This window comes from Thalia democratica, chromosome 4 (genome assembly GCF_965202585.1).
Source record: "Thalia democratica chromosome 4, ktThaDemo2.hap1.1, whole genome shotgun sequence".
Classification (NCBI taxonomy): Eukaryota; Metazoa; Chordata; class Thaliacea; order Salpida; family Salpidae; genus Thalia; species Thalia democratica.
The window spans coordinates 71,143,901-71,168,089 of record NC_139168.1 but is presented as its reverse complement, the minus strand read 5'-3'; the positions used below and the strand labels follow the sequence as shown (position 1 = coordinate 71,168,089).

The following is a 24,189-nucleotide window of genomic DNA, read 5'->3' as shown; positions in this document are numbered from 1 at the left end:
TTACCATTATTTTATTATTCTATTATCAGTAAAGAATTTTTTTATTACATGATATATGAACAGAAAAAACATTTAAAAAGAATGAAAAGAAAAAAATGAAACATATATAAAAATATTTTAGATAGTATAAAGGTTTAAACTGATCTTAAAACAAGATAATTAAAGATTAGCTATACTATCTAGTAAATAGTGTAATAAAAAACTATTTTTATTTAAATTGGTTATTATAGGTATAATACTTGATAAAAACATAAAATAAATAAACAGTCGTTTTGTTAATAAATATAAAAAGTACTATATAACTCTTATATCAGTGTACTTATCAAAATTCAGTCTTGTGTTTAAGAAAATAAACAAATGTTTTAAACGATTAAAAAAAATATAGTTGTGTATGAATAGTGTGTACTACGAAAACTTAACAGACGATGAAAACGAAATAATGCAAAATGAAAAATTCGGTCGAAATCAAAACATATATTGCAAGTTTTCTAAAATGCAAAAATAAATAACAAAAACAAAGAAAAAATAATTTTGTGTACAGCTTTTAAAAATTATGTAACTAAATTAGACATAAATTCTATTAAAATATAGTTGTTTTAAATTGTGAGCTTTTGATAAAATTTTACAAATAATGAACATAATAATAAATGTTTATATCAAATAATGTTTAGACACTTATAAACTGTAATTTAAACGATAGAATAAGACAAATATGCTCATGCAAATGCTTATAAGTAGTTAGTTTAGGTTTCTTAGTCCTTGTGTTTTTATTATACGTTTTTCAACTAGTAAAAAATTTCAAAAAACTTTACTGTATAACAGCAAAAACAATTTTAAAGAACATATTGTTATAGTACGATAAAAAAAGTAAAACTTATGTTATCAATTCTATAGACAAAAAAATAAAACTATGCATTTCTGTAATGAAGAAATATGTTGCAGTCTTTTTTGCATGCATATTTTATATTGGATATAACTATTTGCTAAATTAATTTAAAATAAAATAAATGCAATAAAACTTGAGTCTAAAAAGTGCTAATATAGTTTTTAGAAATACTTACAGTTTAGTATCAGCTTTAATAATATAACATTTTTACTAGGGCAAAATCATAGAAAACATTTTTTTTTAGTAAGTAAATACATCAAAATAACTTATACTTTGAGTTGATGTTTTCTTATGTGTCTAATTTGAAATATTCAAACTTATTTTTAAACAAAATCTAAAAGTTGCTTTGTTACAACTTTAGATTAATAATAGATATTTATTTTAAAAAGCTTATTTAAAAGTTATTATTACTCAAACAACAGCAGTCTGTTTATTATTAGAAGGTTCATCAGTGACTACTTGTAATTGTCCGGTTATATTATGTTCTGTACTGTCGGATATGCGGGTATCTGGCACGTTGTTTGATCGAGGTTCGCTTTCAAGTATGAACCCGCAATCACTCTCATTATCGTTCTGATGCTGGTAAAAGTAATAATAAGGATTAGTTTGATAATTGTAGTTTTTAACCGAATATTATTTACATTTTTTATAATAATTTACACTGTTCGTAATACAAAAATTCTTGTATGTCAAAAACCAATTTACTAAGATGTATCCTTGATCTTAATGTTGAAAGAAAAGATTAAGTTTTTAATTTCAACAAAATTCAGTTAATATATTTATCTAGTTGCCACAAGTGGAGGCTTTCAAGAAAACCAACTTTTAAAAAGCAAAATTTGTCTGTTGTTTTTTGACCCTTTGAATAATAATTCAAACCTGATAAGCTTCAGGACTGGTAAAACACTTTGCAACGGGCAGACAGCATCTGGGGCAGCTTTGCGTCAGCGGTGGACCCTTGTGTGTGAGCAGTGGTTTCAGAAACAACTTGTCGAATTTGTACCACTTGTTGAACATCCAAGCACTATCCGCGTATTTCTGGTGGTTTTGATTGTGTGAAGTGTCTAGTTGGCTCTGTTTAAAAGAATGTTTTATTTATTTATATTAACATTTCTAATGATTTTGATAGTGTGAAGTGTCTAGTTGGCTCTGTTGATGGCAAAATAACTTAAGTAAAAATGTATATTTACTGATGGGTAAAACTGGACTTTATCTAGTTGTGAATATTCGAATTCTTGTGGTAAAAACAGCATTGTTTAAAATTGTACTTATTAAATATTCTGGTAGTTTTGATAGTATTTAGTTGGCTCTGTTAAATAAATTCATTTCATAAAACCGCCAGAGTTGTCAAAATTCAAGTTTTTGTAGGTATAGCGGTTGTAATTTGTAAATTACACTTACAGTTTAATTGTATTGCAAATTTGACAAATTAAGTGCAAAAAGCTTTAATATGAACTTAAATTTAAGTGAGAAAGATACTTGGTATAAGGCTTGAAGGAATTTTTTTAAATCAAACATTCAAAAAAAAACTATGAAACAAAACAAAAAATTTAAAAAGTTAAGAATAAAATGAAAATTCTTTTTTTTTCTCAAAAAAGTATATTTTGCGTGATAATGCTAATGAAAATTTGTAATAAACTAAAGTAAAGTATACGACTATTTTCTGTAGGCGTTTAGTTTAATATTATTTTAAAGAAATTCTGAAACATTTGGACCAAAATATATTTTTAATGATTTGTTAAGAATATTAAATTACACTGTTACTTCAATTGCAAATTGGTATAAAGATTTAGTAAACAAAGCTACTGACCTATAATATGTAATTATATTACTCAGGGTTGCAACTGATTTTTGGGATGTTTCTTTTCCAGGTTTTCTAAATATCTTCAAGGTTTATCAATGTACACGTTTTCGGGACTATTTTTAGTTTAAAGTTAAGTTTATGGTAAAAGTTGTGTATAACAGCAAAATAAAGGTACTGTAGAGCTATTTTGTTACGTTTTTTAATAAATATATTTTTTATAAACATAATTCTTTTTTATCTATTTGATAGATTTTTCGTTTCAAGTCAAAATTTTACTACTTAACATATAAAAATTGTTTAAAATTATAGGTTTTTTAGAGATTTTTGTTCAAATTTCCAGCTTTTTCTAGACTTTTTTTTTCTCAAATTCCAGATTTTCCATTTTTTTTAGCATAAATTGTCAAAATCCAGGCTTTTCCAGGATTCTAGATTTTGTGACAACCTTGATTACTGCTCACTTTTCAAAATTGGAAAAAATCAGGGAAATTTTTGAACCTTGTTGTTAAAAGTAGATTTTTAAAGATTAAGCTTCAATTTTGTAGGATACTGTTGAAAAGTAAATGCGTAGCACAGTTTTTATAAAATAAAATGTTGTTACTTTATACAAAAAAATCTGTAAAGCTTATACTGAGAACTTGAAAAATTATTTGAAATCGTCGCTTATTAAAAGATATTAAAACTTGATATATGAAAAAAGTTTATATTTTTAATCAGTTATGACAAAAATTTACTGACTCCTTAAAATGTTTATTTTCACTTTGGTTTTTAAACAATAAGCACAAGTAAAAACTAACTACTCTTAGTTTATTATATTCTTTAATAAAATTTTAGTATTAATTTAAATATGTGTTAAACCTATATAACAATTAAAGTTGTAGTTAAAACTAAAACCTTATGTTCAATTATAATCTTAAAATTTATTTTATAAGTAATTTTATCAACAAATAGTAAAACCATGAAAGAACAAAAACTAATAATGCTAACTCGAACACTCAAAATTTGACACAAATATAAACTTTCAAGTTCTTTGTGTAATTGTAAAATGTTAAAATAATAAAGTAAGTTTGATATAAATATGACACGAACGAACTTAACAAACTTAAACTGCATGCATTTAAAAAATATTAGTTAACAATCTTAATACACTACCATTTAACATTAAAACATTATTTTACACATATCAAACACTAAAATTACTTAGTATGTAAGAGTACATTCATATTACAATTTTTATTACACAGACAGTTTAAAAGCTTCCAAAAGAGCAATTTATCAGTCATGCAAAATAATAAGAACTTAATTGCATACATGCATAAAAAACAATTATCTGTAACAATAAATTACAAATCAAAATTCAATGCAATAATTGAAAGAAGATAATTTATTTAAATGTAAGCATTATATGACATATCATTTAAGGGCATAGGGGGGTAAACACCCTTTTTTGGTTTTTTATCTTAATTTATATAGTTTTTACTAAGCTACAAGATGATTTTTACAGATTTAAAAAATTCAAAATAATTTTTGAGATATAGCCGGTCAAAGTCGGAGGCAACAATAGGATCCTTATGGGAGGCGCAAACTAAAACGGCAAAAAATCTATTTCACTAAAAATCTATCTTCTCCTACATTTTTTGAGATAACTACTTCAAACTTTCAGGAAATGTTCCTTGATATATTTAGAAAATTCTGTTGGAAGGAAATTTTAAAAAAATAAAAAATAAAAATTTTATATTAAAAATAAACAAAAAAAAAACAGTTTTTTTTTTTGTTTTTTTGTTATAAATTTTTTTTTTTAATTTTTCAAATTCTGTTCCGACAGAATTTTTTAAATACTGCAAGGAACATATCCTGAAAGTTTGAGGTATTTATCTCAAAAAACCTAGGAGGAGATAGATTTTTAGTAATTTCTAGTTATTTGCCGTTTTAGTTTGCGCCTCCCATAAGGATCCTATTGTTGCCTCCGACTTTGACCGGCTATATCTCAAAAATTATTTTGAATTTTTTAAATCTGTAAAAAGCATCTTGTAGCTTAGTAAAAGCTATATAAAATTAGATCAAAAACCAAAAAAGGGTGTTTACCCCCCTATGCCCTTAAGCCACTAAGTATTCCTTATATACAATCATTAACCAGGCTTAATCGTTCAATGATTAATAATTGTACTTATGTAATTTTTGAACTAACTTTTAAAACATATACACCATAAACCATAACACTTTGCAGTATTTGAACATTGAGAAGTTTATGTAATGGTAAGAAACTAGTTGTGTAAATTACTTTTTAACCACTAATCATTTACATATACAAATAAACTTAATATTTCTTTTCTTTTGACCAATTCACATGCATCAGATTAGTTTAATATTTTTTTAAACTTTGAATCATTTTGCAGAACTACCTAGGTTGAATTATAATGTGTGTAGAAAATAAAAGAAACGTAAACCCCCTAAATTTATCGCGCAAAAAACTAAACCTAATCTTTTAAAAGCTATTTTGTATGAACTACTTCCAAACAATAAACTTTCTATAGTGATTTTTGACTTCAGTTGCATACAAATATATAAATATGTAAATTACAACTGATATAAAAGTTTTTACAGAGAACAATATAAAATTATAAGTCAGCAATACTGAGTATAAAGTACAGTACAATACTGTATACTACTGATTTTACCATTTTAAAAAAAAGTTCAATTAGAAGTTTAAGTTGAATCATCTGACCTCCAAATATCAAAAAAAAAAAAAAGTTTTTTTAATTAAAGTAAACAAAATAATTTTTAAATGCAAAATAACCTTAAAATCTGTATTTAAAAACTGTTAGCGAAAGTAAAATATATTGAGATAAAATATAAGCATTGCTAAACTGTTTGCAGCAAAATAAACCAGCAATTAATGTATTCAGCCAGCTATGAAATTTTGATAAGCATACACTAAGTTGAAAAAAGAAAAAAACTACGGTTTTGAAATTAAAGAAGCAAAATCAATTACATGAAGCTAGACTAATTAATATATAATTAATTGTAGAAAATTAAATGAATAAACTAAACGTTTGCTATGAAAATTTTTAGTGAAAAATAAAAAGGGTTTTGAACAAAATATGAGCAGTTAGTTTTAATTTAAATTGAATTCAATTTTAATAACCTTTAAGTGAAAAATCAAATTAAAAGCTCCTGAGTAAATAATAGAGTCTAACATTGCTAAGCTATTACTACTTGAAAGTTAAAATACATGCAATATAAAGTATTAGTAAACTTACACTTATTGAATCAGTATCTCTCTGCAACATGTAGTACTCCGTTGTCTATTAAAATCAACAATTTACAAAATAAAAAATCATATTGTTAATACACAAAATTATATGGTTTAAATCCTAAACCCAATTTTTGTACTTTAGTACTAATTTTGAAAATTTCAATCATGAAGTTTACAAAACTAACTACATCTAAACTTTAAACTGAATTGTTATTTTGTATGTATTTATAGTGTTAACTTAAAGCTACCAAATTAAAAAAATTATATTTATGTAAAAAAAAAAGGATTGTCCCCTATGACCTTTATCTGTCTATTAAGTAAAAACTTTATAATACATAATCAAGCTTTTGTTAAAAAGTTGGCTAATAATTTTATATGAAACTACTACCACATATTGTTTTAAATCTTCTTAAAAACTTAAGTCAGCGTACCTATAACTAAATTATTCTGTCAGTTTAAACACGTTTGGTTATAAGCTAATCTAGTCTGAAAATTTATGTTAATATAAAGTTTAAAACAAGTTTTAAACTAATATTGCGAAACTATAGGTACGTTATTATTTCTAGTACTGATATATAACTACAGTGTTTGAATAATGAAAATCAAAATTTACATTACAGTTAATTGTTCTATATTTCTAAATAAAAAAATTACCATTTATTTAATAAAATCACCTTCTAAAGGTAAAAAGTTTTGAAAGATTTATAAATGTACATACATTGCTTAATGAAAGATATATTTTACACTGTTAAAGTACAAAATAATTACACAAAACTAAATTTTTTAAACAGTGTAATTGATACTTTTTTTTGTTAATAACTTTTGAAAATTAACCATTTCTTTTTAAATATTTCACAGTAATCAAGTTTTCTCATTTTTAAGTATCAATTAAAACATTAAAGGATAAGACGTGATAAAAAAAAACTAATACAAAAATAAAAACTAAAAGACACTATTATTGATCACATTTTCAGTTTGACTATTTTTTATGGTAAATCAGTACATTCAGCTCAGTTTAAAGTGAAGTTCTTATCAAGATGTATGATGCAGTCAAAATATCATTATTAAAACCATACTATCAGCATACAACTTATTTTATTTATTTAACTTAATTTATTTTTTATTTAGTCTAGAAGTCTTGAACATCTAGCCTAAAAAATACCGAACTGAGAATTTTTTAATTACATTAAAAATATTTTTCCTGTTTAGTCATCAATTTTATTTTTGTTATCTGACTTGAGTTTAGCTAAACTTGTCTATTCAGTGATCAAAACTGATTTTCTTATGATCCTTTGGACAACAACATTTAAAATATTCTATCCTGATACGAGTAGTGATGTTAATAGCGTTTTTAGTAACACCACAATATAAACATGCTGAAATAGCATTTACAATTCATGCCATGTTATTTCATACTTCATACATTAAATACATACTATTATTTAAAATTAAATTAGAAAATAACTGAAGAGCAATTCAAACTTGATAGAAATTTTAAACGGGTTCATCAATACTTGTTTAATAAAAGGTATTATGATGGAAATATTAAGATAAGTTTTCTATAATGCGTTTAATTAAGTAATCACGACTTTGATTAAAAAAAACTTTGATCAAAAAAAGTACAAAAAAAATAATGTAAAACCATTCCAAACAACTTAGTTTAAAAAATGAAATAAAAAGTTATTTGTAGTAAAGAAGATAAAATCAGTTCAATTTGTTTAACTCATAATCATAACTGAAAACAAATAAAAGAAAAGCATAGGAAAAACTAACCTATATGAATTCAAATAATAAATAACTCTTATTATTTCCCCACATTTTATTTTGATTATAAATAACTAACTTTTTTTAACAATAACTTTATACTATTAATAAACATTAACATTAGTTTCCCCACAATTTTTTTAATTATAATAAATATTAACATTATTTTCCTCGAAAACTTCTTCATTTTACTAATATATTAATATTTTTTTTATTAACAAATAACTAACATTATTTTCTTCCATAATTTGTTCATTTTCATCATCATCCTCAACACCAACTCTGTAAGTTAAAATATTTAAAATTATTTATATGCAAAATTATAGTTTATAATAATTACAATTTATATACAGCAATACAAACAAAATTGTTTATATAAGAAAATACTTGACTTTTTTAATATACTTTAAAGATTGACTTAGTTTTAATTATTCATTTTAAATGAATAATTAAATTTTTAGGTTTACTAATTATATATTATGTCCATTTTAATATCTGTTCAAAAAAACGTTTAACTAATAGGACACTCCACATTTTTAAAATGAAAACTTGAATAAACTTGATTGAAGTTAGAATTCAATGAGCGCACAGTAAACTTTCGAAACAGTAATATAAACAAAACGATGTTTATAGCTTATTTACTTAAATTGGATGAACTTTAGCACTTTTTAGACTTTTTATTTAGTTAGTATAAAAATTAAAATAATTTAAATACATCTTTATCAGAAATCTTTAAATTTCACAGAAACTTTTGAATTGATTTCCGTACACAGATGAATTATTATAATTCTTTTTTGAATATTTTAAAAATAAAACATATATTAATGATAATTAAATTTAAGAGACAACCCCTTTTTATAGATTTCATTTACACGCGAATAAAGTTGAAAATAAATTAATAAAGAAAAATAACTTACAAATCACACTATTGTAAAATGATGAAATTACATGTTGTCAAAATTTAAAACAACAGTTATTAATACAGTTTAAAACTTATTTTTTTATTAAAAATATTTACAATTTTTAAATTAAAAACTATTGAATTGGTATACATTAAACTTATGAAAAAATATCTACTATGGTATAGTACACATAATTCACAATTCATAATTTTTTTATTTACTTACACAATACACATTTGTCATAATTGCAAGACAAAATCTTTTATTTTTCCTTGGAATATTTCTTTTATACACATGAACAAAAAAAAAAATTTTTAAACCTAAAATTTTGTAATAACTTGGGTTTTATAAAACATACTATATGCTTAAAAATATAAATTGAAACTTGTATTTATTAAAAAACAACATATCAAATATGATCCACATATAAAGCATAAAGCTTTAAGAATTAGTCAGACTGTTTTATTGTTACTGTAATAAAACAAATTATCAAAGGTAAAAATTTAAACCTATTTTACTGACACATCATATGTAATAATACTTACACAATAAATAAAGTTTTACTAAAAAAACTCATATAACAATGTCATAACACAAGAAAAGTATGACAAAGTAAATTGTTAACTTTCTCATGCAAGCTATTTTCTATTGATTTGTGTTACACGTAGAAGAAACTAAAATTCTATTGAGTAATTTTTACTATACCACATTCTTGTATTGTAATATCACATGGTAAAGTGTAAATGATAAAACTACAAACTTAATAGCTTACATAAACTTCTAAAAAGTAAACTTTCTTCTAAACTTAAACTCAGATACAAAAAGCATTCACATAACATCTTTAAATTAATAATTGAAAATTATGAATAATAAGTTAACAAAAATATGTCAGAAAAAGCTTATTACTATATTATAAATAATTTTTTATAGATTTGAGGTAGAGGAAATAAAACTGATACTGTTAAACTTATTTTCACAACTTAGTATTATTAAACTTTATAACTTAAATGTCGTATAAATATTATTTAAACGAGAAAATAAACTTTTAAGTTAAACACTTTCCAAATGTTTAGTGTATAAACTAAACAAATATTTATTAAGAAACTGAAAAAGTTAAACTTACTTATTGTTTGTCACAATCATAAATATTTACACAAAACTTTTGTTGGAATTAAGTCACAGTTTAAACGTCTAAAATTTTATACAAACATTAACTTAAGTTTATTGTAAAAATTAAATAATGGTTTAAACGTTTCATAAATTTTCTCATACAAATTTTAACATTAGTTTATCGTTAAATAAAGTACTATAATGCTATATAAATGACATAATGTAATTCATTGAGTAAAACTTTTAATGTCTGTATTCATTAATCAAATTTAAGTAACGTTTTTATTGAATTAAGTAGTAAACATTACTCAAAAAAATAATAAATAAAATACTACTTTTTCAAACAAACATGTATAAGTTAAATTAAACCTACAAAACATTAACATTTTTGTATTTTTTAAAATATGTTATAGCTTACACTTGAAAATAGTATATTATACTTTTTTAGTAGGCTTAATTACTAAATTTTTTACCCTAAAAAAGTTAGTACAGCTTTTTTTTATAACCATAGTAAAATTTGGGGTTGCTACTTTTAACTAATTAATTGTTAAAAATTAGTAACATATTAGTAATATTATGTTATAGTTTTTATCTTTCATGAGTAAAGTTGTTTAACAGTCTCAATTTAGTTATTTAGTTGCACTTTAGAAAATATAACAAGATTGTTTTGATTAAAATCAGCTATCTTGTAAAAAAAATTTTTTTCATCAACAACTAGTCTTAAAGTAACTAACCCGAAAACTCATGTAACATTGAAATAAAACTTTTTATAGGAATATATAATTTAATGCATATAAAACTACATCAGTACTTTAATATTTTTTAAGACAATTTATTTTATGAAAACTCTGTGGAACTATGTTATTAATTTAACTTAGAAAAACAATGTTAGTTTTCAATAAAAACAGTATATTAGATTTTTTTTACACAATTTATCTCACAGCCTTGGTATTTCTATGATAAAATTGTTTAATAAATAACAAACTTCATAATAACAAAGTAAGCTAGCAGTAAAGTTTCAAAAATATTAACCTTAAGATAGACTAAAAAATAATAATAAAGAAAATAATAACATATGTAAAGAGAAATAAAGGTGATACTAAGAAATTTAAGGGAAAAAATCTAGACCATATACAAACTAAAAATTAAACAAGACCAACTTTAAATATAATAAACAAACGTTAAAAAATTATATAGAGAAAAGTAAAATGGAATAAATGCTTAATATAAATTTGCATATAAAAATTAAAAACTCAAAAATTACATAAATTAAATCAGTACGAATGTATAAATAAAAAATAAATAAAACAAACCTGATATTAAGAAAAGTGAGCATGGCAGTATTATTTAATAAGAAACAAGAGAACTAATATAATTAATTAAATGAAATATATGATAACAAATACTTATATATTTATAATTTTAAATTTTATATAATAAAACAAACCTGATATTAAGAAAAGTGAGCATGGCAGTATTATTTAATAAGAAACAAGAGAACTAATATAATTAATTAAATGAAATATATGATAACAAATACTTATATATTTATTATAATATATTTAATATAATAAAACAAACCTGATATTAAGAAAAGTGAGCATGGCAGTATTATTTAATAAGAAACAAGAGAACTAATATAATTAATTAAATGAAATATATGATAACAAATACTTATATATTTATTATAATATATTTAATATAATAGAACAAACCTGATATTAAGAAAAGTGAGCATAGCAGTATTATTTAATAAGAAACAAGAGAACTAATATAATTAATTAAATGAAATATATGATAACAAATACTTATATATTTATTATAATATATTTAATATAATAAAACAAACCTGATATTAAGAAAAGTGAGCATAGCAGTATTATTTAATAAGAAACAAGAGAACTAATATAATTAATTAAATGAAATATATGATAACAAATACTTATATATTTATTATAATATCTTTAATATAATAAAACAAACCTGATATTAAGAAAAGTGAGCATAGCGGTTGTACCACCTCCGAGCAGCCAAACTGTGATAAATACAATCAATAAAGTTGTTGAAAAAACCATGTGCTCGACTGGTGTGCACGTTTCTCTGATGGCCAGTGTGAACGCAATCGCTCCTCTTAAGCCTGTGAGATAATGTTTTTATAAATTTACTTTTATTAAGTAATCAAGCGATTTTTCTTAAAATATTTGCACAAATAAGTTCATATGTTTATCTGGTTGCAAGTGTGAACGCTATTAATTTTTTAAGGCCTGTTAATATCATGATTATAATATGTTATGTGCACATATACAAATTGAACATAGAAGCAAGTTTTGTATTCTCTACTAAAAACATTTTCCTTAATTAATATTATTTTTCTAACTAACATATTTAACAGAACTCAAAAAAAGGACCTTAGTTATAGGCATATTAATTCAGTATATTTTATCGTTAGGATGTCTTAAAAATATTCTTTGAAACCAAGCAAATATTTAGTTAAAGGTAATGCTCACTGTGATCTGCTTTTAATGCATTTAAACGTGTACAGACAAGTATGCACATGAATAGCAGTATTTTGTAAAGTAAGTGGTAATAGGGCTTAACTTTATATGTTGTGTGTGACAAAATTATCCACATGTGCAAGAAATTTAACACAATTGAAATTCACAGTGTAAAAGTGTTCAGGTGGATTCAAAAAAAATCTGCTAAAAATCAGCGGACATATCAAAAACTAATAATATGCGCCCATAATATTTAGTAGTCAAAAAAGTAAATGTGCGCAAAACATATTAAATTGGTGTGCACAAACTAAAACAAGTGTGACACTATTTTTAGTAAACTCACCCCTCTACCTAACAGCATCTAACATGTAAACCTACATTCCAGTTTTAGAGTTTAATTTATCATTGCGTAGTTTCAATGTTCATAATTTTTAACTTGTTTATACAAAAGTTAACAAGTAACAAAAACGATTGCCATTTTTATTAAGTTAAATCGTATTCAATAACAAAATGCCTAAATAAATTAGTATGATAAGTAAAAATTTTAAATTGTCTTGAAATATAGGTATCAATATTTTTAAATTTATAAAAATACCTGCAAACATCATCATGTGTTGCATATTTATTGGAATTTTCTTTTTTCTTCCAAGGTTCAATAAAAATGCTAAGGGATAAACGTTCATCGCTCTTGATATTACTACTGCTAACTGTAAAAATAAAGAAAGCATTAAAATTCATTAACTATTTAAATTCTAAAGAAGGCCAGCTTTGTATACATTTAAACAGTTATTACAAATCTATCAGTTTTAGTACTAAAAATTATGAAAAACAGAAAATTTTTTGATGTTATTTTTTATTAAAATACTTTTTTTTACTAATAAGCTAATAAAAAGTGTGAAAATAATGATTATAGATCAGTAAATAAAAAATCGCCAATAAAAAAATTAGAAATTATGAACATAATTTTGGATTAACATTATTTTGATATCAATATAATACATTTTATGAATAAAAATTATTTTGTGTAAAGTAATACAATTAGCTGTGTAGATGATATTGATTTTAAACTATTACTATTTTATTGTACAAAACAAAAGAAAAAAATTTTAACAAATTACGATAAAACTTGATCATTAGTTTACAAAACTAATGTTAAAATTAAACTATTGTAAATGCAGACAACCAAAGTACTTAAAGTGCTGAAATGAGTCACGTTTCTTTTTCAATTTTTTTAAATCTATATCTACAAAACAGCAAACAACCAACAAACTAGATTAACTAAACTTATTAAAAGGTCAAATAAGAAACGTCAATTTTAAATTTATCAAAACTATATTTTTATTTTTGTAATCAAAACCAAAACACACTTCAAGTTTTGCTATTCTTTTGATACTTAGTATAAGTTTTGTTATACTTTGATCACAATTTATAAACACAAAAATGTCCCAATATTGCTTTTTATGTTGTATCGTAATTTATAAAATTATAGTATCTTGGAAAACCTTAAAAACTTAAAAGTATATATAAAAATAATATTTGAGAGGAAAAAAAGAAATAAAATAATTTAAAACTCAGTATTACTTCACTGGATATATAAAAACAAAATATTAAAGTAAAAACTTAGCGTGTAATGATTTATTAGTTTCATTAGAGATAAAGGTCACTTATCTTATGAGTGAAACTTCGTTTTCTAGTATTATTTTTTGTGCTTTATAAATGTAAGTGCCTGAGTAGGCAACCAAATGTATTTTAAAATGTCTTTTTTTTAATTATATTACAACGCAAATTAATGAAAGAGTAATATATAACTTATTTCACAACTTTTTTGTAATAGCTCATTTGAATATTTATTACTCATTCATAATTAAAGGCGTTATTTATTATATTTTCAGTAAAAATATACAAATTATGAAAAATATGTTTTCTGTGTTTATAATTTGTTGACCAACTTAATTGCAATAGCATTCAAATTAAAGTCAACAACATGATACAAAACTAAAGGGTGGTAAAATAATTGTCACAAAATAATTACAATTTGTTTCATACTGTTGTCGCAATAAGTCATTTTAATCTAAATGACTCACACTATAAATAGCATCATATTAATGCATTAAACAATTCATATTGAGTTTGTATAACATTAACTATGGGAAAAAACAACAATTTGAAAACTTTGTTTCAAATTTGAAAAGAATTGACACATATTGTGACACATTTGTGATGTTGCATTTTAATAACTTAACACATCATCAAAAAAGTAAATGCATACCAATTTCTATGTACAAACGAACAGAAAGTCAGAACTAATCAATTTGTTTTCTAATATTCAAAACTGCTAAATAATAAAAATAGAAAAACCTATTTGGTGAGCTATTTTTTGTAAAACAAAAAAAAAATAAATCAAAATAACACTAAATAACTTTAACTTTTTAAACTTAAATTCAAATTGACCCCAAAATAACTACCAAAGTATCTTGGAAAAGTTTTTCAAACTTGATAAACAAGTAAGCTGTTTAATAAATTAGTTTAACTATTTCCGGCAATTGAATTTTCCATAACTAATCAAATTTTTTAGACAAAACAACTGTCTTTAACTGTAATTTTTCAACGTTAGTAAGAAACCAAATCAAATTGTAATATTTTTATCAAAGAAAAAAAAGAGACTATTAATAAAATACTAGTACTATGATATATAACTTTAATGTTATTTAAATATGAATTTTTAGTATTAATTTAAAACATATCAAGTTTTTGCAAATAAATAAATAGCCGCTTTGTAAAAATTTTACAACTGAAACAATAAGATTAATATCAATAAAAACTATACCATAAAATCTTTTTTATTGTTTAAATACTGCCACTAAATGTTTAAAAACTGGTTATAAAACCTTAAATCATTTAAAATTAAATTAAAAATTGTTCAAAACTGTAGAATACTTTTTATTATAATAATAAGCTAAAATAAATGATGTCCTAACTTAAAAACTAATTTAAAAAATTCCTTTTAAGAATAATATATACAGCTTTTAAAGAAAGCAAAACTAGTAGTTAATTAATCTTTATACGTTATAAATCGAAACTTGCTAATGAGAAGTTATCAAAAGATGTTAGAAAAGATGGTATTAACATGATACAGAAAAAACAAACTTTAAAAACGTTTTAGATCATATAAATTAAAAAAAAATCTTTTTAAAGTACTCGAATATAATATAATAATAGAAATAATTAAGACATGTTTTCAAAATATGTGATTTTTGCAAATTTAAGTATTAAGTTTAAATGGCGATACTGTAAACGTCTATCTAATAAGGACAAGAATTTAAATAACAACAAGTATTAATACTTACTTTTTATTACACGTGTTAATATATAACTACTATATAAAAGTTCTTATCATATAACTTATTATACTCACCAAAGCAGCAATAATGAAGACGGGTTGAAACACGTGGTGCTCAAAAGCGAACATGCTAACACCCATGTAGGAAAATATAAAGTTTTCAGCAAGAAAGTTCAGCAGTTCGAACAATTCCTTGGTGCGTGTTTTTGACTCGTCAGATAAATTCTGGTATGTGTAATGTGCCTGGAATGGTTAAATGTTGTTCAAATATACACAGGGTTTATTTTAAAAATTAAAACATTAAAAACTTATAAGGACCTATAAAATAAATTATTTTACAAAATCAATAATCTTGAATACTTTGAGCCGTGATATTCAAGAAAATAGTCTTTCATAGGACAAATTAGTTGAAAAAGATAAATGTAAAAATAAAAATTCAATGTCACATTCATTAACTGACATTAAACTTTGAGTTTCGCTTGCAGGATAAAGTTTTCAGACCTTAAGTTTTGATAGAATCGAAAGCTGCCTACTGTAATTTAAAACAATTAAATTCGAAAACGTATTTCAGTACCTGAGCTATGCCGCAAAACAGGACAGCAACGATTCCGGTGAAGCCTACAGCTTCGGCGAACAAGAATGAGGCCCAGCTCATGAGGAAGAATATGCTGCTTTCAAGAACGGGAAAATCCCCTATCTTGGTGAATTTGAAGGTGAGTGCAGTGCATATCGCTGAGAAGGCTCCTTTAATGAAAGTACATTTGGTAAACATATAAAATAAATTAAAATACTTTAGTTGCAACCACAAATGCTATTAATTTATCAAATATATTCTAAACACTTCATCGATAATCATCAAAGATGTTTTTGCAGCTAAAATTACACTCACCAATAGCAAAACTATTGGAGTTATTGTAATTGGAGTTATTGTGACCAGTCTTAAAAAAACCGTTACAAATAAATGTTTTTGTAGCAAAAATCGAGCTAACCAATAGCAAAACTGCCCAGAAAAACTCCAACAAAAGAGCCTAAAGCGGAGAAGAAAGCTGCAGAATCGAAAGTAGAATCAGTGGTCAGCTGGTATTTCTTAATAGCCCTGTAAAAACGAACGCTTTAAAAAAATTATTGTAGTTATGTTAAGCTTTAAAATTGCCCTGTAAAGGTACATGAAAAACAATTCATACATACTGTATTGATAACAAAGTTTATATGTGTTGTATCAATAGGTTTTTTTAGTTATTTTAAAAACAAGTTTCTTGTGAAAACATCAACTTATATTTCAAATAATACAGCATCAATAGACTGAAAAATTAAATAAACATTTTATTTAAATTATTTTATAATTAATAAACATAGTTTTTTAACCAAAAGCATTCAAACTCTTAGGTTTCAATTATGAAATTTTAGTATATACTTAACTATATAAAAAAAGTAATCTCACCCGACAAGCACAATAGCAACAGCATCATTAAGCACACTTTCACCAAACAGAAGTGCATCTAAGTTGACATCAACCTTGAGTTCCTTGAACACAGCAAGCACTGTTACGGGGTCGGTGGCTGATATGATTGCTCCGAACAATAAACAATCAATGAATGACATGTTTAAAGTGTCTGATTTCATTATAAGCACTCCGCAATATGAAATTCCTCTGTTAAATAGAAAAATAATAATTAACCTAGATATTAAAATGATGTATAGTGTATGTTGAAAGTATTGTATCTTAGTACTAATAGTAGATGTATTTAAACAAACAGTCAATAAATGACATGTAAAAAGTGTCTGATTTCATTATTAGTACTCCACAGTATGAAATTCCCCTGTATTAAAAACCAATTGTTAAGGTAAACATATTTGTATCTATAGTATATGTTTTATATTTGAGCAATCAATGAATGACATGTTTAAAGTATCTGATTTCGTAATAAGTACTCAGCAGTATTTAGTACCACTGTTAATGTATATAATGTATTTATACAGATATACATATAGTATTTCATTAAACTTGAATAAATTACTTTTTATATAAAAGTTTTCAATGAATGACACATTTAAGGTATGTAAGACTAAGTTAAATAAAAATTGTTTTGCCCTTATACCCTTAAAACATAAAATATGTGAATGACAACTACAAAGTATTGAATTTTATTATAAAAGCTTCATCTAAATGAAAAACTATGAAAATTTTTCAAAACGTTTTTAAAAACATTTACAAACTTACGCAACAACTATTGCAGAAACTAAAGTGCCGAAGAAAGCAAAAGTCAGAATCGAGCCAATATTTCTGAAGAAGTGCCTCTGAAAAAAGAGTAGTTTTTTATTTTTATTTTTACAACGGTTGATAGTTTTTGTTATAAAATTACCTATTAGTATTGAAAGTTACATTCTAAGTGGAAACATATTATATAATATTAAGTTTAAAATTTACAAACTTATTTAACACATAAAAAGATAAATTCAAACCTTAATACAATTTTACGGTGTTTAGTTTAAAATAACTACACTTTTTTTTAGAGTTTTTTTCTCTTTTTAGAAGTCGTATTTTTGTTTTAAAATAAAAAACAGTTTGAACGCAAATTTGTTTGAAAATTTATTAGTTTAAAACTAAACAAATATAATTATTAACATAAACCTTTTTGAGACTGTATCCAGCATGGAATATGATAGGCGGAAGTAAAATGTTGAAGAATAATTCTGGATTGAATGTTAGCTGTTGAAAAGAAATAAAAATAATAAAGTATATTAAATATTAATTAGATATTATTAAAATGTTAAAGAATAACTCTGGGTTAAATGTAAACTGAAAAATATATATTAAATAGAAAAAATATTTATATATTGGACACAAATTTGAGGTTGCAAGTTATTTAAAAAAAAAACATTAATGAAATACAATAGACACTTAGAAAACAAAGAAGTATAATATTAGGAAAGGTTCTTGATTAAATGTTAACTGTTAAAAAATAATAATTTGTTATTCATTATAATAAATTAAATAGTAATAAAATAACGAACTATAATCAAATTTAATCCCATAAGCAATTAAGTAATATCAAATTTTCAAACCGCAAATATGGAGTTTTATAACAAAATTATTGAATCAATTTATTTTTAATGATATACGTTTAAAAAATTTAGCTGTGCCTAAATAAATTACAAGATCGTTATAAAAATATTTATTTGTAAACAAAAAAGCTATTAAGCACTACATGACGCACAATTTTAAATACAATAGAGTTCTAAAAAATAAAATAAAATATATAAAGTAAGTTGTTTTAAAATAATTTAACCCTAAGTTTAAAATCATCAGTTTTATAGATTTCAGGAAAAGAAAGGCTTAAAAATTGCAAACGCATAAGCAATATTCCAGCAGTATGAAAAACTAAATTTAACTATTTAAATAACTTAGAAAAAAACACACAGCAAGAAAAAGCTAATTTTTTTTGAATAAGAGCTTTGAACAATGTAAAATAAATAATGTTTTAATATAGAAAAAATAATTAATAAACAAGATACATTTTGCTTTTGTAATTGTGGACCATATAAATTAAAATGATACAATTGTAAATGAAACGTAAAAAATTTAATTGTTACATACAACTTTAAAAACTTGTTTAAAAACATACTTGTAATTTTAAAATTAATGTAAGTTTTGAAAAAAATTGCATTTTGCATTTCAAGAAAACTTTTAATTCCTTATTTTTACCTTTTTACAATAACAAAAGCAAAGAAAACACCTAGCTAGCAAAGCTGTAATGATTATCGATTGTAAAAAGTAGCATAGAAGTGAAATTTAACAAATTGATTATTACTCGAGTAGCGGTACAAACATTACATTTGTGACAGTAATGAGTTTCTTGTAATGTTAAAATTTTAATATAATTTTTTATCTAAATTTAATAGAACAGTATTTAATAAAATTTTTAAATGTACTTTAAAAAAAAGATTATTAAATTAATTTAAAACTTTGTAATGAAACATACATTTTTAAATATATTTTTTTTGATAGACTTTAAACTTGTACTGCTTGAGTAAAGCTTGATTTAAATAAACTACTTTTCAAAAAAAAATAGTTACTTGCTATATATGAACAAGACTTTAATTTGTTTTGCGTAAGAATTTATACAGATTTTAAGATTTTTTTAAGAAAATGCATTGATTAAAAATTAGACCTCACATAACACTTACTGAGAACTTTGCCCATAGAAACTAATCATAATTTTAATAAAAGTGAGCTTGAACTTTTCTAAATTTAAGACAATTTATAATTTATAAGCGTTCAAACTTCATTGAAATTTTAAACTAAAATCACCAAAAACGGCGTGAAAAGCTAAACAAATACTAAAAAATATTAAGATTTCATCTAGATATACAGAATTTTCATATTTGCTATTCATGTTACCTTCATGCATAATTTAATATAAAGTTATGACGTACAAAAATACAGAAAATACAAGGAGTGCATAAATACGACATACAAATATGTACTTTTATTAATTAAACGTATCAGCTTTCAACTAAATATTAATAGCTTATCTCTATGGCTTTGTTATTCAACTGATGTTTATTTAATTATTGTTCACAATTTATAAATTTTATTTCAAGTAATGAAAAATGCAGAAAAAATATAAGAAATGCAAAAATATGGCATTATATATGTAATCATTTATCTTTATGAAACATATTAGATATGAACTAACTTTCAATAGCTTAATCATGGTTCATGCTATCTTAAATACTTCTAATTGATTTATTATTATTCACACTTTTATGAATAAATCGATGTGAAGTATTGATGTAGAAACAGGGTTGCCACTCGTTTTTTCAAAAAAAATTTCCAGGTTTTCCAAATTTCTTCCAGGTTTTTAAAAGTACACATTTTTGGGTCTATTTTAGTTTTAAGTTAAGTTTAATGTAAAAAACTATGTTAAATAGTATAAAAACAATAAAAAAATACTGAAAGTTACTTTAAATGTGTTTTTTAAAAAAAAATTCTGAGGATGGCAAAAAAATCTTATTAATATGACAGATTTTTTTGTCAAACTGTAATTTTACTACTGAAAATGTTAAAATTATTAAAAATTCCAGGTTTTTTGTTCAAAATTCCAGGTTTTTTTCAGGTTTTTTTCAAAAGTTTTCAAATTATAGGTTTTTCCAGGTTATTTTTGCTATATTGTCAAATTCCAGGTAAAGTGGCAACACTGTAGAAAAAGCATTCAATATAAGTGAATAAAAACACATGTCATAAAAATATGTATTCTCGTATAAACATATTACAATTTAACTTAAGTTCAACAGCTTACAGATTGTTGTGTTTTTTTTAATAATTTTAAATGCTTTGTTTTATACCTCAACAAATAGTTTATGTATTGACGTCGAAAAAGCATACTAAATATAAGGAATGAACAAACACGACTTAAAATGTGTACTTTACATATAAATATGCTATAGTTTGGATAAGTTTAAAAAAATTTTTTTGTAGTGTTTAATCATTTAACATTTTCTGATTTGTTTTGTTTCATAAGATGAATTGAGTGAATTTAACCAAATAGTAAGCTAAAAAATTATAGGAAGTTGAAACATGACAAATAATATAATTTTACACTTAGTTTACACAAATTTTGAAATTTTTCTAGTTTTTATTTTGAATGTGAAAAACTGGTAGCTTTTAAATTTTTTTATAATGTTTTATGTGATAATGTTACTTTAACAGTGTTTAATAAATTTTTCATCGAAATTTTACTTTACAAAAACAGTACCTGTGATTGTTTAAATTCAAATTTATAGTTAATTACAAATTTCGTTTTATTGTTAAAAGCTTTAAAAAAAACTTTAAGCTAAAAAAGTTTTTCTTAAAACCTGTTACTAAAAATATATAAATCAAAACAAAAGCATGAAAAACCACATGTTTTGATTTAAAGGAAAAATTTTCTCTATTATGATGACTTTCTCAGTCACAGTGTCTTTTAAAAACAACAAATATTCAACTGTTTAAAAGTTTTAAAAATAAATTTTGTAAGCACAGGGTTGCCAAAGATTTTTGTATATCTTCTGAGTTTCTTCAAGATTTTTAAAGAACAAGATTTTTGGTCAATTTTTAGCTCAATAATAAATTTCAGGTAAAAAACAGTAAAAATGTTAGAAAACATCAAAATGTAAAGCTACTTAAAATTTGTTTCTTAATAAAAAATAATAATGATACAAAAAATAATCTATAAGATAGATTTGTCATATCCAATCGAAGTTTCATTAATTAACATGTAAAAATGGCTTAAAATTCAAGGTTTTTAAGATAATAAAAAAAATACAAACCTTCCTTAGTTCTGCATTGGATAACAAATTAGCCGGACAAGCGTTTAGCGTACTTGAATAAACATATGAGTAATTCTTCCCAGCATACTCAACATTTATCAACTGTGTCAGGTTCATGTTATCATCCTCTTTTATATGGTACGTTGAAGTTGTTGCTTCTTCCTTCTTAAACATAAACTTCACTATCAACCCTATTATGCATCCTGTAAGGAATAATAATTTATAACATTGTTCTGTGATTAAATTTAAGTATACGTAGGACCCCATCTATGGTCTTAGTTATTTCTTACTTATTTGTCAACCAAAACAACTTGAAAAACAAGTTTGAAAACATAAACTTCATCAACCATACAATGCAGCCTATAAAATTATAACCTGTTAATCTTGTTTATAGTTATTTATGCTAGATTTTGAGGATAAATTTTGTTATAAAACTTGGGTGTTTAAAATAGTTTCTTTTTACAATAAACTTTTTACAGGATTTTGTTTAAACCTTAGGATGAAGAATAATCAATTTAAAATCACAAGTTATACTATCAGCCTCAGTATGCAACATGTAAGTATTTAAACTTTAACAAACTCGAGCATGTAATTTAGGCCATGGGAGTGTTTGAAATTAGAAATAGGGTAAAATATTCAGTTTGTAAAGAACAAAACAAAATAATAAAAAATTAACTTTTTTTTTGGTTTTAATAAGCAGTTTTTTTATCTACTCATTTAATTTCTGTTCAGTAAATTTTTAGGTGTTAACAGTCAAAATATGAAAATTCAAAAGGTGGCTTTTATAAAAGGAGCAACCTAAATTTACAAAAAGTTTTTTTTGTATATTATTATTTTTTCAACTTTAAAACAAATTTTAAGCTTTTATGGTCTAAACTCGATTAATTAATAGAAATGTTTAACTTTTTCTCATTAATTTTTCAAAAAAACTATTATCCCTATAATTTTTTTATTTCTTCCTCATAGCTTTCTTGAGTCTTTTTAAAACTTTCTAAAAAATGTACTTATCCATACAGGAACATTTTTGAAAGGTATATTCTTATTTACTAAATTCTTTATTTACTAAATGTAATCTAAAACAAAAAAGTTTAAAGGTCATAGGGCATCACACATTTTTACAATGTTAATGCTTGCTTTTAGTTAAAAGCTCAAAGTTTATACAGAGTTGCAACTACTGTTAGTTTTGAAAACAACACTTTATATTTTTATAATTAATAACTTAATCCTACCAAGTATAATTAGTGATGAATAATTATTTTTTCATTTATCAAACAATACACATAGTACAGAAAACAGTTATAAATTCTAAGCCAAATGCTCAAAGTATACTAAATTTTGATAGGAAAGCTAATATAAATGTTTAACTTATACAACAAAATGTTAAGTTGTCAAAAAAAAAGTTCATAAAGCTAACCATAAAATACAAAAATAAATTATATCTATTCTTAATGTACTAGATTAAACCAACCATACAGTATAGCAAGTCCGGTCTCATGAATGAACCTTAGTTTTTGGTATTTGAAGAACCATATTGTGAATATTGTTAACAACAGAAGTCCAATGAACAACAGAAGATCTGCTGAGTCTATTTTGTGTGCCTCTTCAGCTGTTTGCATACTTTTTTTAATACATTTCCTTTGAAAAATATAATTAAAATTATATATAAAGTTATTCATTTGTAGCACAATTTTAAATTAAATTATTCTGTTGAAAAAATGGTATCACAGTTTATTTGTAGATATTTTAATAATACGTGTTATTTTGTGTGCACCTTCTGAAACTTGTTTGTGTTTTTCATTTAATATATTTTTTCAACTGTTTTTTATGGTAGTTATTATGAATAGAGTTATATAAAGATATATTTTTGTAAAGTGTTTAAAATAGAGATTGTATTTGATTAGGGCCTTACAGGGTCCAACCTATTTTTTACAGCATAATGTTATTTATCAACAACTTTATCTAAGCTACTAGACACATTTAAGGCAATAGGGGGGAGGGGGTAGGCCATGTTTTTTACAAGTTGATCTTATTTTATAGAGTTTTTACTAAGCTGCAAGTTGCTTTTAACCGTTTTTAAAAATTCGAATTAGTTTTTGAGATATGACCCGCCAAAGTCGGGCCGCATAACAGGTTCCTTATGGGGAAGGAAAAACTAAAACGGCGAAAAAAGACTAATGCATTCAAAATCTATCTCCTCCTTCATTTTTTAAGCAATCTTCTTCAAACTTTCACAGTCTATTCTTTATACAATAACAAAAAAAACGTTATTTGTGACTTTAAAAAATTTCAAGTAAAAATACTTTTTTTTGAAAAAAAAAATTTTTTT

The 24,189-nt window shown here is 23.6% G+C and overlaps 1 protein-coding gene across 2 annotated transcripts; it reads right to left on the bottom strand.

Annotated features, from left to right (window-relative positions):
* Positions 1–321: 321 nt before the first annotated feature.
* On the bottom strand, positions 322–23,492 carry LOC145834371 (sodium/hydrogen exchanger 6-like). 2 transcript variants are annotated; one of them, XM_082941785.1, is made up of 14 exons: positions 23,332–23,492; positions 21,864–22,066; positions 18,184–18,261; positions 17,773–17,849; positions 16,993–17,202; positions 16,541–16,647; positions 16,126–16,295; positions 15,627–15,794; positions 12,807–12,918; positions 11,700–11,853; positions 7,935–7,986; positions 5,945–5,989; positions 1,763–1,957; positions 322–1,465 (listed from the first exon to the last, which is right to left on the bottom strand). In XM_082941785.1, exons 1-14 carry the CDS (start codon positions 23,477–23,479, stop codon positions 1,298–1,300), a joined length of 1,887 nt encoding a protein of 628 aa, XP_082797911.1. In that variant the 5' UTR covers positions 23,480–23,492; the 3' UTR covers positions 322–1,297. The 2 variants fall into 2 exon arrangements, with proteins under 2 accessions (XP_082797911.1, XP_082797912.1); XM_082941786.1 differs by lacking the exon at positions 5,945–5,989.
* Between the last annotated feature and the right edge of the window lie 697 nt (positions 23,493–24,189).

Excerpts from the sequence above, each read along its gene's own strand:
- LOC145834371 (XM_082941785.1), bottom strand. The coding sequence starts at position 23,479 with ATGCAAACAGCTGAAGAGGCACACAAAATAGACTCAGCAGATCTTCTG. Across the intron at positions 22,067-23,331 it reads CGGACTTGCTATACTGTATG|GATGCATAATAGGGTTGATA; the intron begins GTTGGTTTAATC and ends TATTCCTTACAG. Across the intron at positions 7,987-11,699 it reads CTCACTTTTCTTAATATCAG|AGTTGGTGTTGAGGATGATG; the intron begins GTTTGTTTTATT and ends TTTAACTTACAG.